The 27,373-nt window shown below is 40.6% G+C and overlaps 2 protein-coding genes across 2 annotated transcripts; both read right to left on the bottom strand.

The window, feature by feature from the left end:
• Nucleotides 1-445: 445 nt before the first annotated feature.
• Nucleotides 446-11,884, bottom strand: LOC142373586 (uncharacterized). The gene is made up of 3 exons (XM_075456908.1): nt 11,413-11,884; nt 6,926-7,134; nt 446-4,050 (listed from the first exon to the last, which is right to left on the bottom strand). The coding sequence occupies exons 2-3, from the start codon at nt 7,032-7,034 to the stop codon at nt 2,420-2,422; spliced, it is 1,740 nt and encodes a 579-aa protein (XP_075313023.1). The 5' UTR covers nt 7,035-7,134; nt 11,413-11,884; the 3' UTR covers nt 446-2,419.
• Nucleotides 11,885-15,295: 3,411 nt separating this feature from the next.
• LOC142373588 (uncharacterized) lies at nt 15,296-26,818 on the bottom strand. The gene is made up of 4 exons (XM_075456909.1): nt 26,452-26,818; nt 24,927-25,025; nt 24,628-24,839; nt 15,296-18,497 (listed from the first exon to the last, which is right to left on the bottom strand). Exons 3-4 carry the CDS (start codon nt 24,740-24,742, stop codon nt 16,894-16,896), a joined length of 1,719 nt encoding a protein of 572 aa, XP_075313024.1. The 5' UTR covers nt 24,743-24,839; nt 24,927-25,025; nt 26,452-26,818; the 3' UTR covers nt 15,296-16,893.
• Between the last annotated feature and the right edge of the window lie 555 nt (nt 26,819-27,373).

The following is a 27,373-nucleotide window of genomic DNA, read 5'->3' as shown; positions in this document are numbered from 1 at the left end:
TTCTGATATTTAGTTTCTTTACTTCCTGTTTTTGTTGAGCTTTCTGTTCAGTTTCTGAATAGTTCAACAATATAAAACAGGAAGAAAGAAGACTAAATGACAAAAAAAATTAACTAAAGTACACAACTTAACATGAAATAAAAACTAAGAAACCAAAAACCACGCAGCACTGAATAGAGCTTATAGTTTTGTCCATGTTGTGTGATAGTAACCCACTTCTGATGGACCAGGCGGTAGAATAAAAGTGAAGTCAGGCTTCTCTCACGGTGGTTGTGGTAGTTTCTGCACTGGTCCTGAATATGTTGAAGCCTCCAGAGCGACATCTTAACTTGAAGATTATATGTAGAGATAAATCTGTTTTGTACTTGCAGATATGTAACTGAAAGAAGCAGTGATGACCCATATGCATACAGGCAGAATAAACAATTTTATTAAAAACTGCAGATGCCGATAATCCAGAAACAGTAAGAAACTTGTTTGTGACAGTTTGATGCACATCTGAAACGACAGCAAGAATCTGGCACTGAACAAAGGAAGATAAGGGGGTAGGTATGCAGAAGGAGTTTATTAGGAAGCTCGGACCTGGGTTTGAATAGAATAGAAAAAAAAATGACCTAAAACCATCCTTTCCTGAGCTCTTTACCTTGACCTTGATGGAAAAAGGTCAGCGGAATCAGGAAAAACAGTAGGAGAAATTCTTAAGGACTCAGGAAAAGACGACTGGGCTGATGTGGGTCTGCAGCTCTAAATCTACAAATATTCTACCAAATGTACCGTAGATACTATGTCTATAGTAATCTAATCACATTGTTAACAAATGTTCCGTTAAACATATGTCATATTAAATGTAATATAGAATATTTCTTCATCATCATGAAAAAAACCCTCAAATGTAGTGTTGTCACAGACATCCTGAGCTCTTATTTATCGACATGAACCAGTTATCACGACTGGATGAAAAAATCTGAACACTGAAGAAAAAAAATCCACAAAACATGAGGGTTGTTCTGCGTTTACAGATGTTTTTTTACTAAAAAATTGTGACCATATTTCAACATTTTTATTCTAGATCAGATTCTAGGTCTGCTTCATAAACAAGAACTTTTGAAATCATGATAAAAAAAGTTCACACGAGTTAACATTCATACAAAATGTTTGACACACTTAACTGTGGTCGTGCACAGTGGTGAAGCTGTCTGCTCGCCTCACGGTGGTGCTGAGGTGAGGATCATTCATTTATGTTTTAGCAGATCCTTAAAGGCGCCATGGCATGAAAATAAATGAAGGCTTTTATGTATCTTTATAGGCTTTAGTGGTCCCCTAATACTGTATCTGAGTTGTTTCCCCAAAATTCTGCCTTGGTGCAGAATTACAGCCAGTCCCAAACATGAGCTTTCCTCAGGATCCTCAGAATGAGCTGTTTAGGGTCTGCAGCTTTAAATGCAGATTAGGAGGAGAAAGGCGGGGCAAAGATTGCTCTGGTTTGCAAAGAAGCACGTAGCGCGAGTCATTTCAATCGGGGGAAAGGCAGATATCGTGCGCGCCATAACACCAACAGCAGGACGGCTATCAAAACAACAAATAAGTACACAACACTCGCGTTACAGTAAATGAGGTGTCCACTCGCATACCTCATGCTATTTACCGTTACATTAGCGACAGTGACCGAGCTATTAGCTGCAGAGCTAACGACACAGACAGACTGACCGTTTTGACTATGGAACCATGAATGAATCATTATCCTGATGAAATGCACTGAATTTGCGGATTCATTCTTCTTCTTCTTCAGTGGGCGGGGAAAGGCAGTTTTGGCATAGCCATATATGGGATCTGGGGGGGAAATAACCTCGACGTCATAAGCGGCGGCTTTCCTGATCAGGCCATCTGCATGGTCACATTACCAAAGGTGGAGAATAATTTCCAGTGCATGGTTTAGGTCTATCGTCATTTTTAGCCACTGGGGGACCGCAGGCAGGCTAGAGGAACTCATATTAATGTTAAACAACCGTAAACAGTGAAAATTTCATGCCATGGCTCCTTTAATGCAGGAACATGCAAACTATCCCTTTAACTTCTGAGATTTGCTGCTTCTTTATTATCAAGTGATCTAACCACCATGGTGCACCACCTGCTGACTCCATCTCTAAGGTGTAACAGGATTTACAGACTGGTGGAGGCAGATGCTGCTACGACCCAAAAATGCTGGAAATACACAACCAGTCAAAAATCCTTCAAAAAAGACCGAAAACTTGTATGTTTGTACAGTTTATTAAAACATTTCTAACACAAACTGAGCCCTGTGACGGACTGGTGACCCATCCAGGGTGTGCCCGCCTCTCCAGCAGCTCCAGCCTCCCTGAGTTGGATTAAGCGGCTATAGAAAATGCATGGACGGTGACTTTTTTTTCTTTCGTCTTGGTTAAATCTTTGTCCAGTCATCGCAGCCATACGGGATTTCTCCTGTGTGGACGTTCATGTGCGTCTTCAGGTGCGACTTCTGTTTAAACCTTTTACCACAAACATCACAACCAAACGGTTTCTCACCTGTGTGGATTCTTAGATGTTTCTTCAGATTTGTGTTCCGGTTAAAACTTTGTCCGCAGACATCGCAACTAAACGGCTTCTCCCCCGTGTGGATTCTTATGTGTTTTTTAAGATTTGTCTTTTCATTGAATCTTTGTCCACAAATATCACACCCAAATGGCTTCTCTCCTGTGTGAGTCGTCATGTGTGTCCTAAGACTTACCTTTTGTTTAAATCTGCTGCCACAAACCTCACAACCAAATGGCTTCTCTCCCGTGTGCACTCTCATGTGTCCTTTTAGATTTGCCTCCTGCATGAATTTCTGTCCGCAAACCTCACAACAAAATGGTTTCTCACCAGTGTGTATTTTCAGGTGTCTCTTGAGATTGGTTTCATACTTAAACAACTTCCCACAAACATCACAGGCAAATGGTTCCTCGCCTGTGTGGACGCTCATGTGTCCCTTCAGAGTTGTCTTTTTTTTAAACTTCTGTCCACAAACTTCACATGCGAATGGCTCCTCTCCTGTGTGGACAATCATGTGCGTCTTAAGATGTGTCCTTTGTTTAAATCTTTTACCACAAACATCACATCCATATGGTTTCTCTCCTGTGTGAACTCTCAAGTGTTTCTTTAAGGGTCCACTCTGATTGAATCGTTTACCACAAACATCGCAGCCAAACGGCTTCTCTCCAGTGTGAACTCTTACATGGATCTTCAGATCTGTCTTTCTGTTAAATCGTTTATCACAAAAATAACAACTCAGCGGTTTCTCTTCGGAGCGAATTATCATTTCTGAATCTGCATTTTGTTTCACAGAAAGACGTGTCTCACTCACCAAGCAACTGGAAGAGCTTTGCTCAGAGTTACATTTCACATGTCTCTGCAGAGATTTCTTAGAAAGAAATCTTTTTCCACACTTTGAGCAGCTGAAGGACTTTTTGGCTTTACGTCCTCCATCCTTATTTACACCCGACTTAGGTGCTTTGGTCTCCTTCCAGCTTTCGTCGCTGTCTTCACTCTCCGGTCCAGAGTTTGACAAAGGTTCCTGCCAAACATCATCCTCGTCATCTTTGTCATTGTCGTTGTCGTCGTCATCATCGTCATCACAATTTTCGTCGATGCTGACTTCAGTCTCAAAAAAGTCTGAATCCTTTCCGTCGGTATTTGCTTGGAACTGACTGTTTCTGGCTGGTTCTGCTCGGTTTCCGTCGGTTTCTGTTTGACTCTGTTCAGCTGAGCTGCTGGTCGGAGGTTCTGTCTCTCTGTGGTCTTCAGTTTTGATTTGATGGAGCTGTGAGGACTGAGGTTCTTCATCGTCTTCACTTTTAACAGTAACAACTTTGAATGGAAACCTGCTGATATCCGTCTCCTTCTCTCCATCATGCTGCTCTCCCTGCTGACTGATCCAGAGCTCCTCCTCCTCCTCCTTTATGTGGACGCCTTCTGGGTCCTGCTGGTCCAGACAGGAGCTCCAGGGAACCTCTTCTTTGACTATCAACAGCTGCTGAACATCTGCAGGTAACGCTGAAAAACATAACGAACAGCTGTAAACACAACATCTGTATTCATGCTAATCCTTGATTTTAGTCACCCTTTGATTAGAAAACATTAAAAAGTAAATGCAGGGTGGAAGAAACCGAACAGAACTGCTTGAGCTGAGCCTGAAGTTGTGTAAATTACTGTAGTTTTCATGTCAGCTGACCCTGGTAGTTTACATATTCGTGGGAGGTGCTGGTAAACTTAATGAATATACCTTTTTTCCCCCCATTTATTAGACCAGAAGCAACATAAATCACATCCGGATCCTTACCAGCAGTCGTCTGGCTCCGTGTTCATTGAATCGGCTGCAGTGTTCATTATGAAATGCACCCAAACAAAGCAGAGAGGGACTGTCCTTCACAGAAAAAGTAGCTCTTGTTTGTTCCATTAAACATCTGCAGCTCATCCAGAACGCTGCTGCTGGAGTTTTAACCCGGACTAAGAGATCTGAACACATCACAGCAGCTTTAAAATCTTTACTCTGGCTTCCAGTCAGTCACAGAATAGATGTTAAAAGCCTGCTGATGGTTTACATCTGTGATCTGTTCAGAGAATATAAAGCCAGCAGAGCTCTTAGATCCAAGGACTCAGGTCAGCTGGTCCAGTCCAGAGTCCAGACTAAACATGGAGAAGCAGCATTTAGCTGTTCTGCTGCAAACAAGTGGAACAAACTGCCAGTGGAGATTAAACTTTCACCAAATGGAGACATTTTTAAATCCAGGTTAAAAACATTTCTGTTCTCATGTGTCTGCACGATATCTTTGAACTTACCTGGATTGTTGCTTGTTTTTAAATTCATTTAAATGATTTTATCTGTTTCTCTTTATATTCTTTTATGTATTTTTAATGCTTCTTCCACTTCCTGCTGCAATGCTTTTATTTTATGTAAAGCACTTTGAATTGTTTGTACATGAAATGTGCTATATAAATAAATTTGATTTGATTTGATTTCAAACAGTTTTTGGTAGATTTGTCTTTGAAAAGAGATAAATAACCCTCAAAGGATCTGGAAAAAAGCTGCTAAATCTTGTCGGCACTGGTGTGATCGAACCAGACGTCTGGGTTTCCCTCCTGAATCTGTTGCCTCTGCGACCCGACCTCAGACGAGCAGATGGGAACAGATGGATTCAAATCAGCGGGGCTCCACCGCTCTGCTCTTTGTGGCAGAAGCCCCAGAGGTGGCTTCTTGTTCTTAGGCCTTCCTGCAGCTTTATACACCATCAATCACATCACAAACTAAAACATTTGCAGTGGACACTATGGGCATTTGAGAGCATGCACCTACATCACTGTTGTAACTAGATGCACTTTGAGGGACTAGAAGCAGTGTTCCCACTTCAGAACTAGTTCAAAGTTCAGTTCACACTGACTGAAACTGAACAAGGTCATGTTCATTTCTCCCTTTTTTATGGCCTCCTTTGAATGATTCTCTTTATATTGTACATTGTTCCATAGAGTGCAATGAAGTTCTGGACCATGTGATGCATTAACATCTCTGTATTACAAACTATCAAGATACTCTCAATCAAACTGATGGAGAAAAAAACAAACAAGTTTTTTGATCATTTTCTCACACTGATGAAATTAGCCAGCAGAGGCCGAAACGTTCCAATCTCAAAATGAACCTAATCTAACATGTGGTAACTTTAGCTGTGAAAACAAACGGTTTAGTCAAACGCTGAAGAGAACTTCAGAAAACAGCCCAGCAGCTGTGTGATGCAGATGTTGCACCAAGGCGTTGCAGGTGTTCACCTCCGGCTTGCTGCTGAGCAAAGTCATCGACTCCATCACTCAGTGGCAAAAAGTGGCGGTGAACCGAGTACATTTATGTCTGATGACATCACGTGCATTCCCTCTATAAAGATGCTAACGCCAGGAAGAAAGACTCCTGGAGCATAAAGTAAAGATGGAGGCTTTGCGAGATCTCATTTCTTTGTAATTATTGTATACATATGTATACATATATATATATATATATATATATATATACATACATACACACATACATATATATACATATATATGTGTGTTTGTGTAGTTTTGTTTTGGTTTAGTTTACTTTTATCCATCCATCCATCCATCCATTATCTATACCGCTGAATCCGTCGGTCGGGTCGCGGGGGGGCTGAGCCTATCCCAGCAGTCAATGGGCGAGAGGCGGGGTACACCCTGGACAGGCCGCCAGTCCATCACAGGGCCACATAGAGACAAACAACCATGCACGCTCACACTCACTCCTAAGTACTTTTATCTATTCATCCATTATTTTAAATATTTAAATATTTTAAATATTTCTTTTTAATCATTTTTATCACATACTTATTATACACTTATTTATCCAGTGTTTTTCCTCATGGGGACTATGCCCACTCGGTCTCTGGGGTCATTACTGTGGGGATGGCCCTGGTTCGGGGTGGCTGGGGGATCCTGCACTGCAGCCCTGGCTGTGGTGTGGATGCCGGCCTGCCCTGATCTGGGCTGTTCCCCGTGGTGGCGGCCTCTGTGGTCATTGGTGGGCTGGCTCCCGGTGTGGACAGATCCCCAAGATACTGGGGAGGGTATGTGTGCAGTTGTTGGTTTGATGTTGTGTGTGAGTTTATGCATGAATTGATTTGATTATTGATTTTATTATGTAAAGCACTTTGTGTTTGATTTGATCTGACTCAGGCAGTTGGCCAAGTTTCAGAGCATCAACTGGAAATGAATCAAATGAAGGTGAAGAATCTGCAGCAGGAGTTTGACCAGCAGACCAGGTATGAAGCCAGGTTGGCAGGAGAGACTAACAGAGCATCCCTCCCTCCTCCCTGCTGTCTTCACATCGCATGTTACAGACGGAGACAAACAGGTGTGAGTCACTTACTGAGATCTCTGCCGTCTTGTGTCTTTTCTGATGTGGATGCTGCAGCTGTGGGGGGCACCAAACTGCGTCCTTTGGGGTCATCCGGCTGAATGCTCCTCTTTTCAGGCATCCCTGCTCCACCTGTGATTCTCCTCGTCACAGCTCACAGACGCATCGGTCGTCCTCCTCGGATCTCAGCTCGTATCCGCCGTGTCTTCTGATGCGGTCATCTGAAAGTAGCAACACAAAGATGATCGATCAAAGAAAAAAAGGAAACACACAGTCAATGTCAGAATACATCTCTGCTTGCTTGGAGGCACCGATGCTGCTCACTAATCCCAGAACGGTTTAGGCCCAAAGATACATCTGTGATATGTTCAGAGAATATAAAGCCAGCAGAGCTCTTAGATCCAAGGACTCAGGTCAGCTGGTCCAGTCCAGAGTCCAGACTAAACATGGAGAAGCAGCATTTAGCTGTTATGCTGCAAACAAGTGGAACAAACTGCCAGTGGAGATTAAACTTTCACCAAATGGAGACGTTTTTAAATCCAGGTTAAAAACATTTGTTCTCATGTGTCTATGCATGAAATCTGCACGATATCTTTTAATTTATCTGGACTGTTGCTTGTTTTTAAATGAATTTAAATTATTTTATTTGTTTCTCTTTATATTCTTTTATATATTTTTAATGCTTCTTCCACTCGCTGCTGCAATGCTTTTATTTTATGTGAAGCACTTTGAATTGTTTTGTACATGAAATGCGCTACAAATAAATTAGATTTTTTTTTATTTCGCCAAAGAGGCGAGCAGAGTAACGGGGACAGAATAAGTGAAAGCTGAAACATGATCTAACCATAGTTAAGCTGCATTTAATCATCACTGTTAGATGAGCCTTTAATCAGATTGTGACTGAAGTAAAAATGTACTTTGAATTCAATTTAAAGTGTTAGGATTGACAAGATACCGCCTCGAGCATCTCCTCTCCAGGTTGTTTTAGACCTGCATGTCTCCCACCTGGAGAAGCAACAGGAACACAGGGAGGGCAGTTCTACACCTCTGTAACTGAATCTGTCACCGTCACAGTCTGTCACTAAAAAGCTGGAAAAACAGACAACAAACAGAAATCAGGAACGACTCGACAACTTACAGCTCAACCTTAAAATATCTTTAATGGAGAATCTGCTCATTTCACAAACTGAAACCAACTAAACACTTTCTACAGCAGATCTGAAAGACCATCATCTCTTTTCCTTTAGAAGTACAAAAGTAATTTTAGGCATTTATCCAGATGACTGTTCTTTATCTTGTAAGGAAAGGAAAATGGTCGACCTTTGTTTACTGCAGGCCAAACGCTGTATTGCATTATGCTGGAAGAATGTTGGTTAACCCTCTTTTACCCCACTGGTTAAATAACTTAACATGGAGTTTGGCTCTTGAGAAACTGACCTATATTGTTAGAAAGAGGGCTTCTGAATTTTATGATATTTGGAGGATATTTCTGGAACTGTTGAGGGAGGGACAATGAGATAATGAAAATTATTTAATTTGTTGTTGGAAGTGCAAGCTGTAACCTACATTTTGAATACTTTTTTAAACTCTATTATTATTATAAGTAGTATTATAATTTTTATTTATAAGTGTGTTTATTTACTTATTTATTTTTATTATTTTCATTATTTCATATTCATTGCACAGTAATTTGCTGTCTAATTACTGCAGTTAAATGTATCTTTTTTAATCGTTTAATTATTATTTTCTTTAGTGCCATTTGTTTTGGATGTTTAAATTGTTGGATTTTGTTATATTAACATGAAAAACCAATAAATATATGTTTAAAAAAAGAACTAGAAAAGTACACCACTTCCTCTTTCCCTCTACCCATCACTCATAGTCCGCTCTCAGTAGTTTCACACAAACTCCCAAAGAAAAGCAACAAATACCTAAACTAGAGTGGACCGCTTTTACATTAAATGTAATTAAAATGTGTATGTTTTCTGATTAAACCTGTTGACAGTAAAATAATCGTTTTTACAAAATCATCTCTTCTTGGGAGACATTTTTTTGCTGATGCACTGAAGAGACACTGGAGACACTTTCCATGTTGCACAGGCCACACTGACAGTGTGTATTCTTCCATCTGCACCGTCTTGCTCTTTAATTTACTGCTTCTGCTGCAATCATGGTATCTCACTGTATATCCAACACTTAATCTGCTCTGTATAGAGACATTTTAACCTCCTTATGTACCGTACACCTGAAGTACTCTGTTCAATGTGACGAATAAAGTCACTATGACCACCTGTGATAGTTTGAGTGGGAGTTAAACCATAGTTTGACCACTAGAGGGCGCCCTGACTCCACGGTTAACACTGTGAGGCCAAAACAAACTGGAGAGCTACAACAAGCTGACCCCTTCGTCCAAAAATGAACCCCGACCATTAAAACAGCTACATAAGCCATGTTTATCACAACTGTTTGTTGAATAGAATTTGTTACTAAATTGTCAATAAAAAGAAAAAACACTTATTTTTAAGGAAACCTTGTTCCAGTTCATCTGCACCAGACTGTTAACTCAGTTTAAGGTTTGTGATGTGTGAAAACCAGACTTTTGAGACCGTCTCTGGTTACATGAAAACAGCAGTGTTCAGGAGGAGAAATATGTGCGGCTTGGCTCTCAACAGTCACTGTAAGAAATATAAATAAACTCCCAGGGCTGGCATGCAGTTTTGGGACTGAGCTCACAGCTGCTGCAGAAAGTAACACGCTGGATAAACGGCGTGTTCTCTGCTGGTTACTCTAAGGCACGGCAGGGTCCTTTAATGTGACACAACAAACATTTATCTTTACAGAATCATACTCATTGTTTTTTTTTTTTTAAATCAGTTCCCAGAGTCAGAAGCAGACATGCAGCAGCTGCATTCAGCTTCTATGCTCCACATGTCTGGAACAAACTTCCAGAAAGCCTCAGATCAGCTGAAACACTCAGTGTGTTTACGTCCAGGCTGAAGACACACCTATTTTCAGCTGAATAAAGCTCCAAATCTGAAGCTTGAGTTTCAAAACTTAATCATATTTTAACGTCTGATTTTATCTATTGTTCTTATTTCTTTCTCTTTTGTTTAAATTTTAAATCATGCTTTTTATTTCTACTGTTTTAATGTCTCTATAAAGCACTTTGAATCGCCTTATTGTTGAATTGTGCTGTACAAATAAACCTGCCTTGCCTAATGTGTCCCCCATGAGATCAGAGCAGTTGGATATAAATGCATCATGAGCACTTACACCGGTGCTTATGGCCGACACCTCAGCCTCAGGGCTGCTGATCCAAAACCGACTCTCTACAGAGACACGAAACAACTCGGTAGATCTGTTCTCCACCTTGGCTGAAGTCTTCCACCGGTCCCTACACTGACATGAGCACCAAAGCTGTTCGTGTATTTGCACATTGAGTTGCCTGTGGTATGAAATGCGCTATATAAATAAAGATGCCTGGCCTTGCCTTGCCTATTTGGAAACAAGTTCAAAACATCCAGGGCATCTCACCTGGTTTAACCAACCCTAACAACGGAGATCTCTCTAAGCAGTGTTACGCCGCAGTCAGCTCAGGTTAGATTTGTACACCTTAACGTAAAACAGGTGGAGGTGGCATCAGAGAGCCAATCAGTGTCATGTAGTGTCAGCAGAAAAGTAACACAGCTGCAGCAAAAGCAGGAAGGGAAGATGATCCATCAGAAAAAGAATGCAGCTGACGGTGTGAATGCATATTTCAATAAGCTCATTCACATCCCTAACACGTTATTTAATGTCAACGTGGCCGATTTGTGATCAAATGAATCCGCTGTAGGTGTTAAAGTTTTCTGTCTGTTTTAAACACTGAATAAAGAAAAGTGATTCAGACCAGTCAGCGTTTATTGTAAAAGTCCAATTTCATTTTCTCATCATCCAGCCTCTAAATGCTGAACAAAAAGGGTTTTTAGGTAATTTTAACTACGGCGAGTTTGACACAAAATCACAATTTATGAGTAAAAAGTCAGGAAATCTCTTACATCTCTGATATCTCTGATAGACTGTGAAACACTTTAAAACAGGCCTGAAAACCTTTCTTTTTACCCAAATGTAAAGTGCGTTATAAATAAAATGTATTATTATCATTATTATTATGTTAACATCAGTGAGTTAACGTCACACCAGGGTCTTTAACGAGGCTGGGATTCTACCCATCAACCTGTCACCCAGAGATCTGCCCCCAGAGCAGGTTAGGTTTCCAGCATCCGTTGCCATGGTGATACATCTCTGTGAGCGACCTGCTGAACCACTAATCAAGCTTCGTAGCACAGGCTGCTGGTCCAAAAACAAAGAGAAATATTAGTTTTGGAGCGCAAAATGTAAAGTTCCAACCCTGCTAACAGTCAGAAAAAGGTTTCCTGTGTCGGTAACTCTGCTCATAACCATGTTCTAACTAACGCTACCAAACAGCTAGTTACATTTCCATTGGTGGGTTAAATTACCTGTCCAGCAGAAAACAGACAACTTCGGCGTCTCTCTGAAAACATATGTTCCTCATCAGTGATTTCCAGCTGGGAAAGGCCACACCAGCGTTTCTCCTGGTTTTCTTCGTCTTTTTGTCGGTTTGGTTTTGCAGCTTCAGCTCATTTGATCCTCCATCTGTCACAGTTTAGCCTCCAAAAGTCCTCACAACACTCTCCTGATCAGCTAGCATCAGTGGCCGTTTCTTACACGTACAAAGGCTGGAAAACAAAGCCCCTACATCAAGCTACATGCTACTGATTCCGACCATAATTGCGTTCCCCCTGGAAACATGAATCCTCCTGAAAGATTCTTCCGCTTTGTTTTACCCGATCCTACATTTTCAGGATGAAGGGTTTCACCCGAGCATCTGACGCTCCTAGTTTGTGCTCGTGTACCAAAGGTTTAATGCAGGCGTTGTATGAAGCTCTCGAGCTCTGGCTCCACCAAAGCCCCGCCCCTTCCAAACAGTCAAAGAAGAAGCGCGCGTTCGCGAAAACTCGCTCCCGACGTCCAGTACTGCGGAGCTCCTACGGAGAGCGGGAGGCCCAAAAATGTTGTTTCTTTTTCACTTTTAGGTGCGTGGGGTTTTTAAAAAATTATAAATTAGTCCAACTTTATGTCCTTAAACTTCTTTTTCTCCTTAAACTTCTCTTGAGGGTGAGCTGAAACGTTAACTAGTGTTAAGTTTTTATCTTTATTTTTGCCTGGCAACATATAAGTGCAGAGATTTTCAACCTGTTGTGTCTTAATTTGTACATTACAGCAAGGGAAACACATCCTAATCACTGATAATTCACTATTAAATAATGTTCCTCCAGTGTTTGGATGGAAAATAGGTTTGTACATCTCTCAAATCCATACTGCTGACATGTTAACCCATAACATATAAATCCTTAAGGTGTTTATTTGACCACAGTAATACACATCCTGATGGGTAGGAAATCAACAATCCAATACAGTTCCTTACATTTAGAAATAAAGGAGATCAATACATCTGTCAAATTCATACTGATGGCTTGTTATTTCCCAACAAATCAGTCTGGAAATTTTTGTTTCCCCTGCTATAAGTTACACATTATGTTATTACTTCGCTCTGTGGCCTCCAGGCGGCCGGCTGCCCCGTCACTCAGCGGTCCCTGCGCACGATCGACACGGTCACGGCTTTTCTCTGTTCTGGCCCCCCGATGGTGGAAAGATCTCCGACTGATGTCAGGACAGCTGAGTCGCTGCCCATCTTTCGCCGCAGGCTGAAAACCATCTCTTCAGGAACACTACCCTGATCCGCTCTCTCAGGACATCACCTGCTTCGTCCTAGTTCCTTACGCACTTATTTGTTTCCTAAATTGTCTTCCCATTTGTCTCGGTACCTAACTTACCGCACTTACTCTAGCACTAACTATGATCTTAGCTGTTTGGTTTTGGAAGGAAATGCACTTATGATTTCTTGTGACCTGAAGTTCTTTTGCCTACCGATGTGGAACACACTTATTGTGAGTCGCTTTGGATAAAAGCGTCTGCAGAATGACCGTAATGTAATGTAATGTACTTTACATGTTATCCTACGGAAGCCCAGAGCGGATGTGGTACGTATAAACTTTTTTTTTATCGTTTTCTCGAGATAACGAGTTAATTTACTGATGGTTTTCGAGGCCACTTTTTCTCCCCAGTCCGCCCCTGTTTATGTGTTTATATGCATTTCTGGGAAAGGTTTTTACCCATTTTTACCCCCCTTTCATTAAAAACTGAATAAAGTAGCCTATGAATCAAACATGGAATGTGGAGCGTTTGTGTAATAATTCTCCTTGTGAAAATGCACAAAGCAAATCCCGCTGGTGTGACGAGCATCTGAAGAATGGAGTCAGGTTTAACACACACCAACCATGCCGTTATCGTTTTCTCGAGATAATGAGATAAATAACTCAAAGTAAAATCTGATGCGTTGATCTATGTCGGGTTCTCCAAAATCTTCATTTTCAGCTTGAGTCCGTTCTTGGAAAGGCTTTAAGAACACTGAGAAACTGATCATGAGCATTCAAGAAAAGAGTCATCTCATGATCTCGAAAACCATCGGTAAATTAACTCGTTATCTTGAGAAAACGATCAAAAAATAGTTTATATGTACCACGTCAGCTCTGGGCTTCCGTATTATCCACGGCTGTTGGTGTGTCAATCAGTTTTTATGTAACATGCAACTTTAAAGGCCAACTTTCGCTGGAAACCACTTTTGTGTCACTCATTTTAAAATGTGGTAGGTCACAACAAGTCATATGAGTATGCGCCGCGCCAAAGTGTAATTCGATCTACTTGGGCTGCACTGGTCATTGAAGGGTCAACCCACTTAGAGACACAGACAAATGAGTGCGTGAGAGAAGGTGAAACTTTCATTCATCACTCGGTCGTAAGCCTCGCCCATAGCCTTGTATGGCATGGCCACAGCTAATCTGATGGACAGGCGCTCCGCAGCTGAAATGGAGTCGTGTCTGTGACATGCAGATGGGACTGCAGATGGAAATTAGCTTCTAAACTACAATCTGGTGCAGGTCATCTCTTTACTTTGTAATTAATGTACTTTGCACATGGTCCCTGACTAAATAAAATAAATAAAATAAAAAAATAAACCTGAAATCGGTGCCGTGATTTCAGGTGATCACGGCACCGTAGCTCCATTTCAGCTGCGGAGCGCCTGTAGGTGTCCTGCCGTGAGATCACGGCACCGATCCTCCCGAGCAGGTCATCAAACTGGGTCCTGGTGAGCCTGAAATACCGCTGGGAGCGGCCGTCATCCAGAGGCAACTCCTGGAGAAGGCGGTGAAATTATCCGAGCTGAGTGCACCACCGGATGATGTCACTGACCCAGACACGACGGCGTGTGCGTTTCAGACGAATCTCGGACTGCCACAGCAGGTACAAGGACGCGATGGTACTTATATCAGCCATGGTTGATGAGAGAATGAAATGGATAGCCCCTTGAGCTATTCGCTCGTTTCTTACTCACGCGAATAAGGCGAGTAAATTCAATTTACACCCGTGGCAATACTCGCGCAAGTGAGGGGGTGCGAATACATGAAGACATGAAGACATGATTTTATCCGCCAACTTTCACAAATTCACAGCAATGATTGCCAATCGTTGCAGTGCAGCAAGAAACTCCGGGCACAGTTCAAACATAGCGCGCTGCGGGCTGGCAGTAGCACAGCTCAGCTGGAGGTCTAGGGGGTGTGCCCCGTGACGTTTTTTTTTTCATGAGGAAAACCGGAAAAGCCAGTCGTTTGCCACACAGGCCAATTCTAGCTCACACAAAACAGCTTGAAACAAGGAGACAAGGACGATATTTTTGACAGAAACGATGCACAATGCATTCAATCATAGCGGTGACCACAGTAATATGTATATTTGTAAATGAAATAACGATGGAAGTGGATCCTTAATGTTTTTTTCCAACCTGTAAATGCAGAAGTATTCACAGAAATAACACTTTGTTTTTTAAACAGTATTTTTGAATCATGGTTTGGAGGGTTGGGAGAACTCAAATTACATTTTTAGAGATAAGGACTTATGCTGTGCATTAGTATGACAATTCAAGTAATCCGTTAGTAGTTACTTTTTCAAATAAATAATCTGTTACTGTATATGTCTGTACAGTTTTTTGTTTGTTACAACAGAAACATGAAACAAAGAAGGATGATAGATGATGCGCCTGGGTGATAAGTGTGTAACTCAGCTACAGAGCTGTCACTCCGAAAGAAATGGATGTACATGAGGTTGATTTTGTGGTGAGGAAAATGCTAACAACAATGTTAGAGTCGCCATCTTTCTGTAAGATACTTGATATTTTCCCTTTAATTTGTTTGGGTCTATGCACTGAGCTCCAGACATCTGATTAAGTGTTTTATTTGTATTGTTTAATCATTAATGAAGTGCGATAAAAGGGATATTGCGTCTGTCAGTCCTGCTTCAGGTTACACACCTCATTATAAGCGATGTGATGAGCTGGCGTCAGCGTATGTAAAGGTGGATGAACTCTGACATTTTAATCTAAAGTGCACAACAAATTTCAAAGAGGTGTTCATAATGTAATAAATGAATTTATATTACAATGAATTAAAGGCAGTAATCCTGTAATCTAATTAGTTGCTTTTAAAAGTAATAACATCTAACGCTGTTTAGGATTCTGAATGTTTCTGGATATCAGCTGTGAGAAGAAAGCTGATCCTACATCTTTAGCTGCTTTCAGATAAATTACCAAATGATTTTTAAACTCAGTGTGGGTTTTTTTTCCTTTTCCCTTCCTGGTTTTAGATGAGGAAATCTGGTTTGGGGAAAGAAAGGCCACGATGTCCTGCTCCATGTTTGAGGGAGGATCCAAAGGCCAAAGGCAGTCAGAAAGGCAGAAATGGGACGTAAATGGACACAGTAAAAGGAACTGAAGCACCAAACAATGACAGCCATCTAGAACTGAACAAGTGAAGTTAAGTTCACGTGAAGTCGTTTAATCTGCCATGTGTACAAATGTTACAGACAAATGAGGTGAGAGCTGCACACTACAAAGAAGTAAAACCAACTGGATAATATACACTGAGAAAAGTGACCATTTAATGTGGAGCAGGTGTGACAAGAAGAAACAAAAAAACTGACGTCCAGTCGAATTGTCTTTTTTAGCCGATGAAGGTTCCTGAATGAATGAAATGAGCTGTTTATTTTCTCTAAATCTGAAGCAAAGAACAGAGTATCTTTCTGCAGTCCTGATTCAGTGCAAAAAGACAATACATAATCAATGAATAAGAAAATAAAGGAAGTGTAAAGGTCAGGATGCTCACAGTTTGTGGGAGGGGGGCAAAAACTTCTTCCAAATAAGGGCAACAAGGGGCCAAAAATCCTCCGAATTTTAAAAATGACTCACTTTCAAGATTTGATATTTCAAGGTTCTGTGTTCTAATGTAGATAAAATATTGGTTTATTTGATTTACAAATCACTGCTTTCTGTCCCAACCCTTCGGCAGCTGGAGCTGTAATCATAGATTTGTTTTGTGTACTTTTTAAACAAATCAGTTTTTTAGATTTGATTTACAAACAGTCATACATCATTTTTCACACATTAAAATATGAGGATACTTCAGATCTTACTACTGGGTTGTGCTGACGCTTAACTTGACTCGTGCTTTTGCACGTAGCCATGGTAAAACATTTGGAAAAGGTATATCTTAAAGATAACAGAATTTCTAAGATATGGTGGAGATTGAAAGCAGTCATGTTTTAGGAGCTTAAATATTTCTCTAGTACTCTGTTTAGTTCCTGATACCTACAAACACAACCACAGTTTTCATTAGAAGAAATCCATAAACCCTAGATGTTGTTTATGGTTTATTTCTTTAAAAACATATTTAGAAAACAAACACTTCAACATGTTTTTTTGCTCGTGCGGACATTCGTGTGTTTTTCAGGGCTTGTATCTTAAATCTTTATCCACTGTCATCACAACTGAACGGTTTCCCTTCAGTGTGGATGTTCACGTGCATCTTAAGATGCGTCTTCTGTTTAAACCGTTTACCACAAACATCACAACAGAAAGGTTTCTCTCCAGTGTGGATTCTTTTATGTTTCTTCAGATTTGAGTTCCGGTTAAAACTTTGTCCACAAACATCACAACTAAACGGCTTCTCACCTGTGTGAATTCTCATGTGTTTCTTAAGATTTGTCTTTCGGTTAAATTTTTGTCCACATAATTCACAACCAAATGGCTTCTCTCCTGTGTGAGTCGTCATGTGTGTCTTAAGGTTTATCTTTTGTTTAAAGCTGCTGCCACAAACCTCACAACCAAATGGCTTCTCACCCGTGTGCACTCTCATGTGTCCTTTAAGATTGGTCTCTTGCTTGAATTTCTGTCCGCAAACATCACAAGCAAATGGTTTCTCACCAGTGTGGACTCTCATGTGTCCCTTAAGATTGGTCTCATGCTTAAATCTTTTTCCACAAACCGTACAGGAAAATGGCTTCTCTCCTGTGTGGACTCTCATGTGTCCCTTAAGATTAGTCTTTCGTTTAAATTTCTGTCCACAAACTTCACATGCGAATGGCTCCTCTCCTGTGTGGACAATCATGTGCGTCTTAAGATGTGTCCTTTGTTTAAAGCTTTTACCACAAACATCACATCCATATGGTTTCTCTCCTGTGTGAACTCTCAAGTGTTTCTTTAAGGGTCCACTTTGATTGAATCTTTTACCACAAACATCGCAGCCAAACGGCTTCTCTCCAGTGTGAACTCTTACATGGATCTTCAGATCTGTCTTTCTGTTAAATCGTTTATCACAAATATGACAACCTAGTGGTTTGTCTCCTGAGTGGATTATCATCAGTGAATCCACATTTTGTTTCATATTACAACAAGTTTCATTCAGCAAACAGCAAACAGAACCTTTCCCTGAGTTAATTTTCAGGTGTCTCTGGAGTGACTGTTTATAAAGGAACTGTTTGCTACAGTTGGAGCAGCTGAAGGACTTTCTGGAAGTTTTACGACCTCCATCCTTATTTACACCTGGATTAGGTGCTTTGGTCTCCTTCAAACTGTCACTGCTGTCTTCAGAATCAGCTCCAGAATTTGACAAAGGTTCCTGCCAAAAGTCATCATCTTCATTGTCATCGTTATCATCTTTGCCGACCTCAGTTTCAAAAAGGTCAGTATTTGGTTTTAGGTGACTGTTTGGGTCTGGTTTCCTGGCTGGTTCTGGTCCTCCACAGTCCTCTCCATGAGCTTCTGTTTTCATCTGTTCAGCTGAGCTGCTGGTTGGAGGTTCTGTCTCTCTGTTGTCTTCAGTTTTAACCTGGAGAAGCTGTGAAAACTGAGGTTTCTCTCCATCATCTTCACTTTTAACAGTAACTTCAGTCTGTGAGAACCTGCTGATATCCGTCTGCTCCCGTCCATCATGCTGCTCTCCCTCCTGACAGGTCCAGGGTTCCTCCTCCTCCTTCTTTATGTGGAGGGCTTCAGGGTCCTGCTGGTTCAGACTGGAGCTCCAGGGAACCTCGTCTTTAATCACCAACAGTTGCTGAACATCTGCAGGTAACGCTGAAAACATGATAAACAATTTGGTGTTTATTATGTGATTTCATGCTTATAATCAGTTTGAATTAGGGCTGGGCAACGATTCAAATTTTCCCTGATTAATCACCATTAATCACATTTGTACAAAAATGAATCAAATAGTAGTGTATAGCTTTTAGCATTTAGTTTTATTTTAAATGTGCTGCCATATGAATGAAAGTGCCATAACATTTGTTGTGCAAACACACTTTTAACATCAGCATCTTTCTGTAGTTTTTACGTAGAAGCCTCGCTCCACTGTCTGTTTCCTTGAATGACTTGCTGCTATCAGTTGTGTGTTTTGCCTTTAAGTGATATTTTAGACTGGAACTACTACGCTGAGAAGACAATTCAACTTGGCTGTAAATGCAGGAGTTTTTAAAAAAATTTATTTTGAAATACGTGCTTTTATGTTGAAACGAGTAAAACAGGAAGTAGCGCCAGTTAACTCCGTGAGCTTCACACAGAGACCGAGGAGCACCTGTAACGATGATGTTACCTGCTGGTTTATCTTTATTTTATTACTCCATGCTTCGTGGTGTTTGCTGTAACTGTGTGAATGTGATGCAGAGGAGAAGTGGAAGTTAAAGAATCCTAGTTATGACCGTGAAGACTGCCTCTGGGGAGTGACTCTGCCGTAGGTTGAGAAGCAGCTAAAGTGGCCAGTATTTTGCCCCTTTTCCACCGAACATTTTTGTACCAGTACAGCTCTACACGGTACGACTCTACCCTGATTGGGAGCTTTTCCATCGCGGGTTGAAGGTGGGACCCGTTACGATTTTTAGCACCGGCTAGTACCTGCTTCAGAGGTGGGTCTAGTCGGTACTAGCCGATACTAAAACGTCACGTGATCAGTGCTGTCCACTGATTGGTCAGGTGAAATTATGTAATACACGCCACGAAGATCGGGGAGCTTTAAATAATCACCCGCCATGTATGAAAACACACCTGCGAGAGCAACAGAGAGTAAACAGAACTACGAATATGGAAGACCAGAGAAGGAAAGCCAACCCATGGACAGTGAGCGAGGTGCAGGTATTGCCAAAGTTTCCTTTCTTTTTCAAGTGTATTTTGTCTCGCCTCTTCTTCTCTTCACCTGAAACCGACGTCACGTTAGTGGTGAATGGGCCGACTCCGCCCACTTCCAGGTCACGGTTTGGGTGGAAAAGGAAATGTTACTGGTGCCGTGTCGTGTAGTGTCGCGTTATATCGAACCGAGTAGAGTAGGGCTAGCTTGGCGGTGGAAAAGGGGCATTACTTTGATTATTTATTGGTACCAGCGACAATGCTAAGAATGCTATTTCTTTAATGATTACAACAACTAATGTTGTCTTTTACTTTGTTTACTTAAACATTTAGTTCTACGGTGTTGATGTTGTGTTGATAAACATCTGTGAAAAGAACCGGAGTCTCGCATCCAATCAATGGGCGGCATATTGGCAGAGTTTACAGATGACTTTGGTTCTGTCGACTCCGCCGTCTGGAAGAACTTTAAAATGAAAATGGCCGAGTAAAAGTTCCGTACCCTTCTCCATGTTTGGTGGATCCGTCGATTACTTTCTTTTCCGGTTCCAAAGCAGACAGCAACAGACTTTTACAATAATAAAATGAATAATAAAACCTGCGCTAATGCGCAATAAAATATTTATCGGCGTTAAACAATTAACAAGTTAACGCGATAATAACGAGTTAACTCGCCCAGCCCTAGTTTGAATAAAACTTTAAATATAAAAGACAGAAAAAATATAAAAATATATTTTTTTTAAAAACGTTCTCAGCGTATTCTCCATACCAGGAAAAAGATAGTTTAGTTAGTGCCAAACGTAGACAGGAGATAACGTCATTACGTTATTCTCTTACATATATTGTGTTACTACCATTGTTAATGAGACCTGACGATAAACAATGACGTCAAAAAGACGTCTTTTCGTATCCAGCTCTGAGCTGCAGACAGTCAGAGCAACTCCACTTCAAACTTTTCTGCGACTGAATTGTTAGCGGTTTATTAAAAACCAAAAGGTTTAGGATTACGAGTCAATGCCAACATTTTCTTAGAAGTTTACTGCTGTACATCAAGTGAGTGACTCGCATGTAGCTCATCTTGATCTGATTTATGCCATCACAGTAAAAGTCTTGAGCATAACATGTATTTTTCACAGAATCCACAGAATTCAACCAGAAAGTTTTGTGAGAACATCTAGATCATTCTGACTCCTCTCTCCCTCACAGTGGTGAGACCTTCAGCTCCAACAACCATAAAGAAACATAAATCAACTTCTCACGTGAACTGATAATTGTTTCACTGATGAGTTCATATCCTTAATAGCTCATTTCAACTCTGTTTCAAACAGCTAAAGCTAAGGCGGTAGCACCTCAACGAGGTTCATGAAGTGCCTCAAAATGAGTTTATCATTCACACACAACAAGCTGCTAACGTTGGGGGCGTCTTGTCCAAAGTGGACATGAACACAGCCACACCACATGATCATATCTACACAAAACTAAGGACATGGAATAATGACAGCAGCATTATCTGAAGCAACAAACTCTACTGGATTTGCAGAGAAAACAACAACCGGACGCTTTGCCCTGCTCAGATTTCTGGTCGAGGCGGATGGCCACCCTCCTGAGTCTGGTTCTGCCAGAGGTTTCTTCCTGTTAAAAGGGAGTCATTTCTCTCCACAGTCGCCTCAGGCACGCTCAGGCCGGGAGATTGGACCGAAAAAGAAAAAGTTTTCAGTGCAATCTGTTGGTTTCCTTAGCTAGGAAATTGTTTTTGAATTGGCTCTATATGAATGAATTGGATTATTTTATGAATAATTATGATTACAATTAATTGAATTCCAATTGGCTTGAATTGGACTTTATTATCTAAGTGCCTTGAGATGACATTTGTTGTATTTGGCGCTATATAAATAAAAATGAATTGAATTTAATTTAATTTAATTATCAGAGAAGTAAGGCTCATCTGTGACAACATCAAGAAAAAGACCAAGAAGAACATTAATAAAACAAAGACATTCAGGTGGAGTCACATTACTTCACATTTATGGGACGCATGTTTGGCATGGTAAAAACAGAATTAATTTTTCCAGGCTCAGTGGAACCAACAAAAGATGAAGAGGAAGACAAACTTCACACCTGTATTTGACCCCTTGCATCAACTTGGGTCATAACATGACAGTCAGCGGAATACATGGAAGGTATTACACCTTCCCTTCGATAGATGAACGTATCTTTGCGAAAAAGCTCAAATTAGAACATATTGTATTTAATCATTGATCACCTTCAATCTTTTTCTGAGAAGCCCAATAAACCTCCACCTTCAGATAACGGACGCTTGGAGAGTGACTGACACTGGTTGTGGTCTAATTCAGGATTTTCTATCATCAGAACCACAAAGTTTTCAATCCGTTGTTGATGTCTGATTTTTCGGTTCTTTTTGACATGCTGGTGTCACTCTTGGGTCTGAACCCTGCAGTTCTTGTGCCAATGACTAAAACAGATCTGAAAACACCACTTTTGAGATTTCTGCTCATTTAGTAAAACTCATGGCAGCAGTTTAGTCTGTTCCACTTCCGATGTGTTCAGTCTTTCATTTAACCTACGTGGGGGCCATGAATGGATGTAAATATTCTTATAATATGTAGCTATTTGAGCTTGAACTTACAGCTTCCAAACAATGTTGATGGTCGACTGAATTATAACAGCAAATCTTTATCATTCCCTGCCCCACCTCTAACACCTTTGTTTTGGCAGCATGCAGCATCCAACAGGAAAGATGAGCCAATCTATTCATTTGTGAGTAGCACAGCTTGCTTTTGGACTGGACTCGTTACACTCAGACCGAGATGAATGAGGCAGCCGCTCATGTAGGCGTCTAAAATCCTCCCTGCATGTGGTCACTGATTGTAACAATCAAGTTTGAGGGTCTTTGTTTGGAGTTTGTGTCGGACAGAAAATAGTCTCTGAGCGAAGCTTTAACCTTTTACGTGCTCTGCTGCAATGTTCCCTCTAATTTTTCATGTGTCTGGGCATACACACCAGCTCCCTGAGCCCACTGAGGACCACTGTGAGCAACATCAGATGTGCACGCCGTGGCCACACACCAGCATCACACCTGTTCAAAACCTTGGATCATAGCAAGTTACATGGCTTATTAAAAGAATCAAATCACAGCAGCCATTTTCATTACTTTACTTTTAAAGCTGCCGTCGGCAGGTTTTCAAAATTCCGAGTCTAAAGTCGGAAAATTCGAACTGATACAACTTTCAGGTCCCTCCCCCTCTGTGGACGAGGTTGTGCACGTGAGTTCACACCAGTGTGCGCGCACACAAGCTGGGGGCAGACTCACGCTCAGGATGGAAGTCAAGTCAAGTCAAGTTTATTTATATAGCGCATTTCAGACACAAGTGCAATTCAATGTGCTTCACATTAAAAAAGGAAAAAGAATAAGAAGAATAAACGTAACAAAAGAGAATTAAAAAACTTAAAACACCAAGGTAAAAACATTAAATAATTAGAATAAGAAAGATTAAAACTTATCAACATGAATCACAAAAGAAAAAAAAACCTTAAGACATTAAAACAGATAATTTGCTTTTAAAGAAAAGGGATTAAATGCTGTTATGCTGAAGACGTGGTTGGTTCTGCTCAGATAATAGATCAATAATAAACCTAACGTGATTGGTTAAAAACAGCCGGGAGCGCTCGATTTTTGCAAGCACGATTACAGGCTTCAGAGGGAGCTACAGAATTCGGGATTTTTCCTAAACAGCCTATTTAATATTCTACTTCCAGAATCCCATGACAGTTCAAGCTAATATGACTAAAAAAAAGTTGCCGACGGCAGCTTTAATATAAGCGATTTGGCCCACTTAAAATGAAAAAGACAAAAGTCTTGTTGTTCATGAGATGTGTAGTATGTTATCTGTTATATGTGAGAGTCATGCTTGCAGCCTGCATGTTTTGCAGAGTAGACCTTTCTCACTCGAAAAAGAAAAAAATCTCCCCCAGTTTCACCGCTTGTTCTTCTATTTGCACTCAGACAGCCATTCCATCCTAAAAGAACCGCATTAATGGTCTAATTAATTAGATTAGATTAGATTAGATTAGATTAGGTCTAGTATTAGATATTAATACGTTTATGGTGAATTTTATTTTATGCGCTGCATAGATTTTCTTGTGCGCTGAGAATGTGCGAGCAGCTTAGAGGGAACATTGCTCTGCTGTCCTTCTGAGAGAGTGCACCTGTATGATCCTCACTCTGAGCTGCGCAGCCATAATAATGCTTCAGTAAAATATGAGAACAGCACAGTTTAAGAATGTGTGGGATTTCACATCGAAAAGGTTTGGTTGAATCAAAATTAACTCCACCCTGTTTGTGTGATTCATTCAGACTGATCTCAGATCTGCAGCTCAGTGGACTCCGAGCAGAGAGCTCGGCTCACATCAAAATCATTTTGAAACCTAATTTCATATATCTGGGAACTATTTCATTCATATTTATCTGTGATGTGACAAACTCTGACTGCATATTTATTGATTTTCTGTTCAGTCCATCATTTTTTTGTATTTTCTCCCTAAAGTACTAGGTGTAAAGTAAAAGGTGTCACATGATGCTGACAAACAGATGTGAGTCACTGGTTTACAAATCCCAGAACGGTTTAGGCCCAAAATCCATCTGTGATCTGTTCAGAGAATATAAAGCCAGCAGAGCTCTTAGATCCAAGGACTCAGGTCAGCTGGTCCAGTCCAGAGTCCAGACTAAACATGGAGAAGCAGCATTTAGCTGTTATGCTGCAAACAAGTGGAACAAACTGCCAGTGGAGATTAAACTTTCACCAAATGGAGACATTTTTAAATCCAGGTTAAAAACATTTCTGTTCTCATGTGTCTATGCATGAAATCTGCACGATATCTTTTAATTTATCTGGAATGTCACTTGTTTTTAAATTCATTTGAACTATTTTATTTGTTTCTCTTTATATTCTTTTATGTATTTTTAATGCTTCTTACACTCCCTGCTGCAATGCTTTTATTTTATATAAAGCACTTTGAATTGTTCTGTACATGAAATGTGCTACACAAATAAATTTGATTTGATTTGACTTACTGAGATCTTTGCTGTCTTGTGTCTGCTCCAGTTCTGATGTGGATGCTGCAGATATGGGGGGCACCAAACTGAGTCCTCTGGGGTCCTCTGGATGGAGGCTCCTCCTTCGAGGCATCCCTGCTCCACTTGGGATTCTTTTTGTGAATCCCTAGTTTTCTTCAGATTTCAGGGAAAATACGATGTAACTGCAGCTGTTTTACTGATGAAGCCATCTGAAAATAACACCAATATAAGAAGATATCAGGCATAAAACATTGTGTGTCAACAATAAAATGAATCATTTATAGAGTATAACTTACATCTCTGTTCATGAGGAGTCATTAATGCTGGACACTAATGAAGCTGAGACTTGAAAAGCTTTTTCATTTTGAGTCGGTTTGGCAGAACCTGTCTCACTGCTGGAGAAACAACAGAACCACTGAGAAAATAGGTGCAAAATGATCAGTCATTTACCTCTGCAGGACAATTGGTCACATCCACAACTAAGAGAAATCTAGAAAAACTCAACAACTACCACCTCAACATATATTCAGAGCATGAGAATCAACTAATCCTACAAACCAAAACCAACTAAACACTTTCTACTCCAGCGTTTTTTTTTATGCATTTACTTTTCATTTTCTGAGTATTGATTGTCTGTTTTGCTTTGTGTGTGTGTTTGGTTGGTTATGACGGGTATGTGATTGGATGAGAAAGTTAGCAGGGCGGGGTCGACTGTGAGGGACGGAGGCCTGTGAGTGTGTGGAGTTGTGATAAAGTGAGAGAGTCAGGCAAGTGAACATTTTAGTGTGTTGTTGTGTTTGGCATGGTTACGGCCAACGGTAACCATTTATGCTCAATAATAAACCGTCTGTTTGTGGAATAGCTCGTCGTCATCCTTTCTGCACTGCCGGACGCTACAATATACTACGGAAGCCCAGAACGGACGTGGTACGTATAAACTTTTTTTTGATGGTTCAAACAATGATCGTTTTCTCGAGATAACAAGTTAATTTACCGATGGTTTTCGAGGCCACTTTTTCTCCCCAGTCCGCCCCTGTTTATATGTGTTTATATGTGTTCGCAATTTGTTTGTCTTGTAGAGAACTTTCATATCAGCCCGCGTCATTTAAGGAGACGGCCGGCTCGACTGCAGCTCAATAGGTGTTTACACCTCAGTGATCCCGCTGATATAGTCGACTTCATCAGTGACCAGCTGAGGGGACCAGGCCGTCTCCATGGTTACCGAATGATGCACGAGAGGTGCCGTTATCGTTTTCTCAAAATAACGAGATAAATAACTCGTTATCTCGAGAAAACGAAATGCTTGTCACACCAGCGGGATTTGCTTTGTGAATTTTCACTAGCAGAATTGTTACACAAATGCTCCACATTCCATGTTTGATTCATAGGCTACTTCATTCAGTTTTCAATGAAAGGGGGGTAAAAATGGGTAAAAACCTTTGCCAGAAATACACATAAACACATATAAACAGGGGCGGAGTGGGGAGAAAAAGTGGCCTCGAAAACCATCGGTAAATTAACTTGTTTTTTTCGAGAAAACCATCAAAAAAAAGTTTATACGTACCATGTCTGCTCTGGGCTTCTGTAATATACATGTGTATGTATTGGCATAAAATATATATATATAATAATCATATACGGCTATATAAGACATACTTTCCATCTCAAGTAAATGCAGTGACTTTGTATTATAGGTCCAATGCTTTTTTATAAAAGAATAATCAATAACTACATCATCATCATCATCATCATCTGAAAGTAATGATTGAGTAACAGGCTATAGATAATAAGTATACTGACAACCCGTTTGCAGATAATCACCATTGGCTTCCAAAGTCAAGGTGCGGCTGGGGCAGCATCTTACAGCTGCTCTGGCACCCCGTGTCACCCTCTGGCACCCTGTGGCAGCTCGGGTTGCCGCCGGAAGTACCGTTGCTAGTTGCTACTGCAACGATTTGAGCTCGGCCCTGCTGCAGCAGCACAGCACACGTTTCTCCTTGTTTTCTTTCCGTGGTCTTTCCAGCTTCGGTTCCGCTACTTCACGCTCCTTCGCTTCTTCTTCAGCTACTATGATCCTCCATCTGTCACAGTTTGGCTTTAAAACTTCTCACAAGACTAAATGTTTAACCAGAAGCAGAAACTGTTCTGCAGAGACGGTGAAAACTCTGCTAGAAGCTCGGAAGAAGACCACAACAGTTAGCTTAATGCTAGTCAGTCCCACCTTTATTTTGGTCCCGCTCTTCTACACGGCGCAGCCAACAAAACGTTCCCACCTCTGTCTTTATTTCATTTTCATGCCACTGTTTTGGGGAACACATTGCCCACCTAGTTACATAAAAAATAAAAAAAGAAAGCACCTCACATGTCATACTATTCTATACGTAACAATTTAGTGATGCAAGAGGTGTTTACATTCTTTACTAATATAATATTTATGAACTGTAAAAACTAGTCAAAAAATGTGTTTATATTCAACTATTTGATTTAATCTATTAATTTCTTCACATCACATTTTCTGATTGCAGAAAAAAAACATGTACTTCAAAGGGATTTCTTTCCACATCATACATCCCATAAATGTGATATAGAAGGGGTGTCAGGTACTGACAATATTGTTGAGAAATGGTGTAAGCATTACCAAGAACTGTTTAATTGCATTAGGAATGATCCCTTTGAAGTAAATAGCATTGATTCAACTGAAAACTTTGTAATTAGACCTGAAGAAATTCTTGAAGCAATATCA

Source organism: Odontesthes bonariensis, chromosome 23 (assembly GCF_027942865.1).
Source record: "Odontesthes bonariensis isolate fOdoBon6 chromosome 23, fOdoBon6.hap1, whole genome shotgun sequence".
Lineage (NCBI taxonomy): Eukaryota > Metazoa > Chordata > Actinopteri > Atheriniformes > Atherinopsidae > Odontesthes > Odontesthes bonariensis.
The sequence above is the reverse complement of the archived record's forward strand: the minus strand, read 5'-3'. Positions and strand labels throughout refer to the sequence as shown.

Coding starts and splice junctions, on each gene's coding strand:
- LOC142373588 (XM_075456909.1), bottom strand. CDS start 24,742: ATGCCTCGAAGGAGGAGCCTCCATCCAGAGGACCCCAGAGGACTCAGT. Junction 18,498..24,627: donor ACAAGACAGCAAAGATCTCA/GTAAGTCAAATC, acceptor TCATGTTTTCAG/CGTTACCTGCAGATGTTCAG.
- LOC142373586 (XM_075456908.1), bottom strand. CDS start 7,034: ATGCCTGAAAAGAGGAGCATTCAGCCGGATGACCCCAAAGGACGCAGT. Junction 4,051..6,925: donor ACAAGACGGCAGAGATCTCA/GTAAGTGACTCA, acceptor TATGTTTTTCAG/CGTTACCTGCAGATGTTCAG.